At 44.6% G+C, this 8,763-nt stretch overlaps 1 protein-coding gene across 4 annotated transcripts in view; it reads left to right on the top strand.

Moving 5' to 3' along the window:
- Window positions 1-3,041: 3,041 nt before the first annotated feature.
- Window positions 3,042-8,763, top strand: part of VEGFA (vascular endothelial growth factor A) — a 28,052-nt gene continuing 22,330 nt past the window's right edge. For all 4 annotated transcript variants that reach the window (XM_026681130.2, XM_026681120.2, XM_087965898.1 and 1 more), the window contains exons 1-2: window positions 3,042-3,178; window positions 3,980-4,140. In XM_026681130.2, the coding sequence (XP_026536915.1) occupies window positions 4,075-4,140 (66 nt within the window). In that variant the 5' untranslated portion in view covers window positions 3,042-3,178; window positions 3,980-4,074. The remainder of the gene's footprint in view (window positions 3,179-3,979; window positions 4,141-8,763) is intronic.

The raw sequence follows: 8,763 nt of genomic DNA, 5'->3' as shown, positions 1-8,763 counted from the left end.
AGTGGGGGTGGCAGGAAGAAATTAAATTTGTCCACTTTCTGCTGCAATTCAGGTGGACATTTCTTCTGAAGTTGCGCTTTATATTTGAAGGGAAGTTTCTGCTGATGTCAACTGTAAGTTTATCTGAAATGTAAACAGCAACATCAGAAGAATCAACAGAATGGGATTCATAGTTGTAGAAAGTGCCAGTGTCCTTTTTTCAGGTCACGGATAGGCGACTGGTTTTTGTTGTTGTTGTTGAAAGGATTAAACAAAAAAGGAAATGAATAATATCAACAACACTTTAAAAACAATTAAAAGGACACAAGAGTTTATACGACAAAAGAGATCTTATAAGACTGGGCTATTTTGTGAAATCTCTGCTATTTTAATTTTTTAATAAAGAGGTTACAGGTGCCATAGCACATGTCCTGCATTTAAAGTATTTCTCTTCACTCCGTGCCTGAGGCAGTTCAGGCTGCCTTTAGCTTCCATTTACATAACAAAAGAATGTGCCTATTAATTGTCCTCATAACAAGTCACGACCTCTTGTTTGACACCTAGCACTACACCATATTTGTCTCAAACACAAGGCAAACGCTCTTGCATCAGAACCAGGAATCCTCCCTACTTGAGATGCTAAACTACATTGGAGAATAAGTCAAGTCCAGCTGAGCTAAGGGAGAGATAGACATAGATGCAAGGAATGATGCAAGCTTCCCACTTGGCATGTGACCATTGTTGTTTTGCAGCTGTTATACCAGGCCTTAGTAGAGTTGTGGTGGTGAAGAGCCTCCCTTTCTTCATGCATCACAAACACTACCAAGGTAGTGAGCCAGGAGATGACCAGGTAAATCCACAGGGGAGCCAATAAGGCTATAAAATACCTAGCTAAGATGCCTAACTGGAAGTCACATATAGCTTCCAAAGACCTTGGATGCAGACGCTTGACTTCCCTTCCAGACTGCCAGCAATTTATACATTCTTAATGTCAAGGAAGGGGGGGAAATGATATACATGGAGCATTATAGTAACTGTAGGTCATCAATTAATTTGTTATTTTCCAAACTTAATATAGACCAGGAATGCTTCTCTCAGTGCATTTCCCCTATAACAATTCCCAGTAACTTTGTAGCCTCACTCACTACAAGCAACTAGCAGTATAACCCTGTTCCTACTCTTGCGGGAGAATGATTGGGTGACTCTACAAGATGCTGGGGCTTGTGAAACGGCATTGACATAGGTGGGCATTTCTATTGCCAGCTTCATATGAATTTCACTTTTTGCTACATGGAAATTCTTTTTGACTGCAGCAATGGAGAAAAAAAAAATAGTGGAGTTCCCTTCCCTCCACTTTCTCCTACCTGCTGAGAAAGAACAGGGTATTTTCCTCAAATTTCAGATAGCTACCGCCAGGCTGTGCTACAACCATAGCGAGAGCTCTGTCCTTTTTCCTTCCAAAAGCCTAAGTGCAGACTGCTTTCTAATGATATTTTCCTCACATACACCAGCAATCTTGCCCCCCTGCCCCCTTAACAAACCTTCCCCATTTTCCTCAAGTACTAGTTTTCTTTGGCTGAAGCTGGAACATGTGAAAGTTATTTATTTCCGGGAATTTTTTATTTATTTAAAAATAACTGTTTTGGCAAATAGAATAAAATCGTTTTCCCCAGGAGTGAAAAATTCTTCATGGCTTTTCAAAACCAAAGGTGGCTTTGGAGAATCTAGTAAGAGGGGATGGGGGTAGGAAAGGGAATGGCGACTGTCATATTTGGCCCAAACATATAAGTAGAATAAGAGTTTTGTGTCCTTCTCAGACTAAAGCTGCTCCTTGAGGTGGTGCAACCACATAGTCACACCCAGCTCCCTAGAGCCCTTTATGTCTTTTCTGATGCCAAAATTGAGGGAGGGGGCTCGACAGAGTGACTTCCCTCCCCTGCAGTTGTAAAATCAGAAAGAAAAAAAAAGAAATATGAAGGAGGCCCATCAGAATTCAGACAGTGTGGTCTAGTTGTCAAAATGTTAGACTTGGACTGGGATAACCAAGTTCAAGTTTGCATTTGACCTCAGGGTAAGTTTGTGCTAGTCACTCTCAATCATCTCATTTCAGCCGTCTGAGGATAGGGGCTATTTTGTTCCCAAATGATTTTTATTGTTTTTCCACCAGTACAAATCGTATTTACATTTTCAACAGCATTTTAGCATCGACATACAACATTGTCTTATGTTTTCTATCATCTATTCATATACACCAATGATTATTGTCCTTACTTATGCTTGTTATTAATATCTGTCTTTATCTATTTTACATATCTACATATCTATATATTTATTTATTTGATTTGCCAATTGTTTACAAGATAATAAGTATAAGTGTATACATAGTTGTGAATACATGAAATGGGTACATATAAGAAAAATAAAAGAATAAGAGAAACAATAGCACAGGGACGGTAGGCACGATGGTGCGCTTATGCACACCATTCTCTTAAGGATTCTTCTATAGGATAGGGGATATTTTATGGGGATGAAAATTAGGGGAGGGCGGCCATTCATACCACTTAAAGAGTTTTCAGGAAAAAAACCAGGGATCCAAAAGTAATTAACTTCCAATCCCTTTCCTTCTCCATTGCTTGTTTTTCTAGACCAAGTATCCTCAATGGGAAGGGGAAAAAAATGCGCGACTTTTAGTCCTGTCAGGAAGCCATCTATGATTGATCCGATTAATTATTATTATTTTACAGATTTCTGCATTGAAATTATGGATCAGGCTAAAGGCGGTTCAAAAAGAACACACGGCCCAAAGATCCTTGTTTTCTCAATTTTCTGCCCATTCTTTCTCCAGAGAAAGAGAGCAGAGAAGAAAATACATTCCGGTCTTATTCTCATTATTATAAACCCACGAAACCTTTTGTGTGTGGCGTGGGGGGGCGGGGGGATGGGGTGGTGGAATACAAGAGATGTTTTAATTGAGGTACTAAGGTAGGAGGAGTGACGAGAGGGCGGGAGGAGGCGGAGGAGGGACTACGTACCCTGAAAAGCTGAGAGTGCTATATAGTTAAGAGAACGAGAGACAGCGCTACCCGGAGCAGGCTGCGCTTCTGCTAATACTCCGCCTAACATTCGGGAGAGAGAGGCAGAGCGAGCGAGAGGAGCGAGATCGGAGGCGTTCATTGACATAAAAGTGAAGACGCTCTCGGTATATATATATATATATATATATAAAAAAAGGAAGCGAGATCGGGCAGGGAAACGAGATCCAGAGTTCTTCCTTCTCTTCCTTCCGACTTCCTTACGCTCTAAGGATCTGCGATTCATTCTTTTATTCGCCCTTTATTTATTCCCCTTCCCTCGATCTGCTGAGAAATTTCTTCGCTTAAAAGAACTTGGATTTTTGCCCTCTTTGGTGGGGGAAAAAAAGTGGGTTTTTTTTTTTTTTGGAAGAATTTTCCCCGTTTTTTTTTATAAAGGCAAGAAGAAGCGGCCCGAATCGAACCGGGCTGAATGAGGAGTTCTTTCTAAACAGCTTGCTGTTCAAACAAACCCAAAGCCACCCAACTTCAGCTGGGAAGCAGCGAGTCACAGCAGCTGTAAGATCCGAGACCTTGGAAAGGGGAAAAAAAAATGCACTGAAAGTTTTGGAAAACTTTTCTTCTTCGTCTCGCTTGCTTGCTTGCTTTCTTTTTTGTCTTTTCTCCCCCCCGCCGGTGCTTGTCTTGGTGGTGAGAGCGAGCGCGCTCGCGCGTGGTGGTGCCTTGCCACCGAGGGCTGGAGTGTGCGTGGAAGAGAGGGGAGAGGGGAAATCGGCTACTATTCGCCGTGCTGCCCGGGGGGGGATTGTTCTGGAGAAGCGGAACCGGCGGATCGGAACCTTTGCTGAGCCGAAGACCTTGAGCGAGCGCGCAAGCAAACCGAGGGCAAACTGCGTCTCTGGGGCCTCGGGAGAGGCGAGCTTATGGACTGGTGAAACCAGAGTCTAAATTCTCCCCCCCTCCCCCAGCTCAACTCCTCAGCTTGATCAGAGCGACCGCCGAGCAAAGAAGAAGGACTTAAAGACAACCCGACCGAGCCGATCCACCCCTCGCTCCTGGAACCATGAACTTTCTGCTCACTTGGATCCATTGCGGGTTGGCGGCGCTGCTTTATTTCCACAACGCCAAGGTAAAAAAAGAAAAAGAAAAAAAAAAGGGGGCGGGCGGGCGGATCTGGGGCGGCGGGGAAGCCTTCCTCCTCCTCCTCCTCTTCTTCCTCCTTCTCGTGGCCTGTTCGCCGCATGTTACGCTGAACGTGCGTGACGAGCGCGAGGGGATCGCGGGGCCCAAAGGGAGCCCACACGCGTCGGAGGAGAGCGGGTTCCGCGAGGCGCCAGACAGACCCCCCCGCCACCCCCAGCCGGGTTGTCCCGCGCTCAGCCCGCGTGTGCTTGGTTGACCTTGTGAGGGGGCAACGCGGTTATCTCGGCTCGGAGTCGGCGCTCTTCGGGACTGCCGACAAAAGACCGGCCACAGACCCCCACCCCACTTTTTTTTTTTTTTTTTTTGAGCCGAAGGCGAGCGAGCAAAACGTTATGGCGTTTTAAGCTGTGACTGCAACCGCCCGCGTGGGGCCTGCTGGAAAAAGGGAGAAGTAGATCAGAAGCTGTTGCCCACCCCGGCAGGTCTGCCTTCCTTCTTGCACGTTGCCTTAGCTTAGCCCATTCCGAGCAGGTTTCCTTTCTCTTCCTGCTTGGGTAGTTTGGAAACCTGAGTATTTTTTTTTTTTTTGAAGGACGCCCCACGGAGGAGGCACGTCTCTGCATCGTCATTGATCGGAGCATATAGGCTGACTTCTTGTAGCAGCGGCGGTGGCAGCCAGCTGCGCGCACGCTGCTCTCTCTGCCTCCCTCCCTCCTTCCCCCCCCCTCTTCTCCTGACATTGCAAAAGCGGTGTTTTTGGCTTGTTTGCTTTAGTTAGTTAGGCAGGTTTACTGACCGGAGTTCAAAATTCCTGCCTTGCAAAAGCAAACAGAGATCAAAGACCGCCAAATGAATTCTGTGGCTCTTCCAGATTGATTTTCAGACGGAACGACCCTGCTGAGTTTCCATAAATAAGAGTTCTTTCTCTATACCGTTTCCCCCGCTTCTAAACCCCTCTCATCTTTATTCGTTTCCTTATTATAAAGGCCATTACCCAAAGACCCCACTAGCAGGAGCTTTTGACTTGCTCCTTAAAGGAATTAAATAAGCTGGAGGGTTGGTAACGTTTGCTTGGGTTTAGCTCCTGCTTGAAAGAAAGGGGATGCAGGTTATTGGTGGTTTTTAGGGGAGAGAAGTGAAGTCTTAAAAAACCCCACTTCAAATGCAGCCATGCTGTCCTTTGCCACTTTTCAGAAATCTTGGACCAAAAGGCCTGTCATCTCTAGCCAATAAGTCACCTGGTGGTGTCGTGTTAAACAAGAGTGTAGAAATAGTTATAACTTCCTTTTTTCAGCCACAGATGTAAGATATCTGCCGTTTCAGATCAGTCTAGTTCGATGTCACAAGCTGTTCAAGTCCAGCTTTCATGCAAGTGACAGCAGCACATTCATCTGTTCAGGACAGATGTTCTTTGAGGGGAAACCTGTGAATAGGTTAGTCTGAGATGGCCATGCTTGCTTTTTTTAAAATGATCCTTGGGTTATACAGTTTTGCCAAGCCTGGTTTTACAGATTCTGTCATCCTAAACCAGGGGTCTCCAAACTTAGCAACTTTTAGACTTGTGGACTTCGACTCCCAGAATTCTCCAGCCAGCATAGCATAGCTGGCTGGAGAATTCTGGGAGTTGAAGTCCACAAGTCTTAAAGTTGCCAAGTTTGGGCACCCCTGTCCTAAACGATCTGCCCAGTGATAAATTCATCCAGCTTGTCTGGATGCCACTAGATTGAGAAAACTGATTTATGCATGAACGACTGTGAAGACAAGTAATAAATAGAATATATATTAAAAAGGTACACAGAGGGAGAATATGTAGAATGATGGGAAATATAGACGACTTCCCCTCCTCCAATTGATGGTCCTCAACTCTTAGGACCCCACAAATCATTCAGGTAAATTGTTAGGTGCCATAGTCTTATATATTACCAATCCAAATCAGATGCAGTATATGAAGTAGGAATCTCTGGGGAGCAGACAATAAATGCATTTACATTTTTTGACCCCAGAAACAGCTTAACATATATTGGAAACGTGGAAGGTAAAAACTATTGGTGAGAAGAGAATTAAGTTATTCTATGCAGTATGGCACTTTAAGAGAGCGTGGAAGACAAGTGTAATCCTTTGCTGAAAGTGAAATGGCATTAATATAAGTTATTAGGAACTATTAATCTTTATTAATATATAATATAAACTGATTTCATAGCTTTAATGCTCTTTTATTAATTATTATGTAATGCTATTAGGAACTGATTGTTTTATTTAGTTTACTGCTTAATTGGATGGCTGTTCGTTGCCGAGAGTTGCTTTTGGTGAAATGGGCTATATAAATTTGATAAATAAATAAAATATCTAGCTTTGACTTGTTGAATAAAGCCATAGTTAACTTGTTTTATATACTATGTGAAGTTTTAATCCATGGTTGACACACAGTAATGGTTGGATTCAAAAAAGCAATCAGCCAAAGCCAAACAAACCACAGTATAGCTTAGTTGTATAGCTTAGTAAGTTGTGAGCGCATAAGTCAGGTGAAGGAAATGCAGGGCATTGGTTTCCTCTTACAGCTCAACTGTTGGGTGTAATAATGGTGCAGCCCCTCCCAGTGATTAATCACTTTTGAAAGTGTTACCCTTGGAGTGAAGCATGGGTTAATGGTGAGAAGACCCATGGATGAAAAGGCTGAAGTCCAAACCAAAATCTGCCTGCCTTTCGTTCCGCTATATTGATAATACTTAGGGCCCTTTTATTATTATCTGATGTAATTGGTGGTGATGCTAAGTTTGTTGCAGTGAGCAAGTCCTGGGGCTCCTTCTCAAGACATCTTTCTGGTCTGAGCAAAGATCAAGCAGTAAGGGTGGAAACAAGAGCGTGTGACTGGACTGCTAATGATCTCACAGCCATCAGCCTTTTGCTCAGGCCACATTGGGGCTCCTACTTGCCACCCAGCTGCTGTTTCTAAGGGAAGGCAGTGGGACTTCCTCCTTTTAACTGTGTAGCCAAAGGTGGAAAACTCTCCAAGTTAATATCTCTTCCCAATACAAAGTGGGTGTTGGAGCCCTCTTTGGTGTATGTATCCTAGTCATTTCCTGAACTCATTTTCCCTCTTCTTTGTGCCATGTCAGAAATGCCTCCCTTATTGGGCCACTGCACTTTCTTTCTCCTTTGAGTGCCTAGCAGGGGGAGGAGGAGGGGAACTCTGCAGCATTTTAGGCAGAAAATACCAGAGGAGGGCTCCCCCCCCCCACCTAAGATGGCATGGTTTTTTAACTCTAGTCCCAGGGGCCCTCCCAAAGTGGCTGGATTGTTTGCTCCAGTCCAAAATAGTTACAAAGCTCTTTTAATGAGGCTGTGAGATTAGGAGAAGGAGAAAGCCAGAGAAAGAATGGTTTTGATGTGAAAGAATAGGAAGTGTGTGTGTGTGTGTGTGTGTGTGTGAGTGTGTGTAGAAGCAATTTATTGAGTTAACCTTTTCCTTGCTTCATACAGGAATGAGTAAGGTATAAGAGTAGAATTGCCAGCTGCCTGTCAACGTGCTGTTGCTCAAGCCTTAAAGGAGATATTTCCCCTATTGTCTGTGTTGAAAAATCTAACACAAGACAATTAAGTACTTAATGGGGAAACAATGAGTAAAACCTCCGGCCAGGGAAGAGAGAAGGGTACAGGCAATGTGACCTTCAAAAGGGCACTTGTCCCTTGAGAAAAAAAAAAGTTTGTCCTTCCTTTGATGGGAACGGAGAACATTTACAGCCTTCATCTAAAGCCCTGAAACTTGGGTCAACGGAGCCTGTCAGCATTGGCCAGAGAGAATGTAATTCATCAGCATAGGAGCAGAGAAGAACCTTCAGATTTCTCAAATGCATTCAAGGTGACTCTGCTGTATAAATAGCTCCTAGATTCAAAGGCAAATGGCACGAGCAATGGTGTGAATAGATTGTACATGATGGTTAATGGGGTTCCTTTTCCTTGTCTGACTGGTGAATATGCTGCTTCCAGTTTCTGCTAATCAGGAAATAGTAGTCTAGCCTTGATAGGAAGTTCGAAAGAGGGGGGGAAAAAAAGCAGATGGACACAGACCATACCAAGTCCCTATTTGCTATCTGGAATCCCTTCTAGCGATTTTTCAGGTCTCTTTCCTAAATGATCTTCACCCCCCCCCCCACTTTCTCTGCTTTGAGAGAGAGAAGGAGAAAGCTGTTTTGGAGAAGGTGAAGCAGCAGCAAGGGACAACTTTAGGCCAGAAGGGAAGAACAGTTTCTAGCTGATGCTGCAGGACCCAAGCAGGCCTTTGAAGAATGAAAGCCAGGGGTGTCTCCTTCCCCAGAGCCCTGACCAAGTTATGGCAGGGCTGCATGCTTGGCTGCTCAGTCAGGGCACTTGTGGGCAGCGTGTTTGCCACAGTACCATCCTGCAGATGGAGGAGGAATCCCAGGACAGCCTGCCACAGCCTGCTGGCTCAAAAAGAGTACGTGCTCAACGCGATGCTAGAGAAATGGGCGGACACCTGCCTGACAAGGAGCTGTGGCAACTTGCCACCTCACCAGAGAGCTGCCCGTCTGAAGCGTCTTGAGAAGCAACGGAGGCTGTGCTTAGAACTGATTGTGGCAGCTTGCTGGCC

This window comes from Notechis scutatus, chromosome 1 (genome assembly GCF_049901735.1).
Source record: "Notechis scutatus isolate UNSWTSFEM ecotype Mainland chromosome 1, rNotScu1.2, whole genome shotgun sequence".
In the NCBI taxonomy this organism is placed as follows: Eukaryota; Metazoa; Chordata; class Lepidosauria; order Squamata; family Elapidae; genus Notechis; species Notechis scutatus.
The sequence above is the reverse complement of the archived record's forward strand: the minus strand, read 5'-3'. Positions and strand labels throughout refer to the sequence as shown.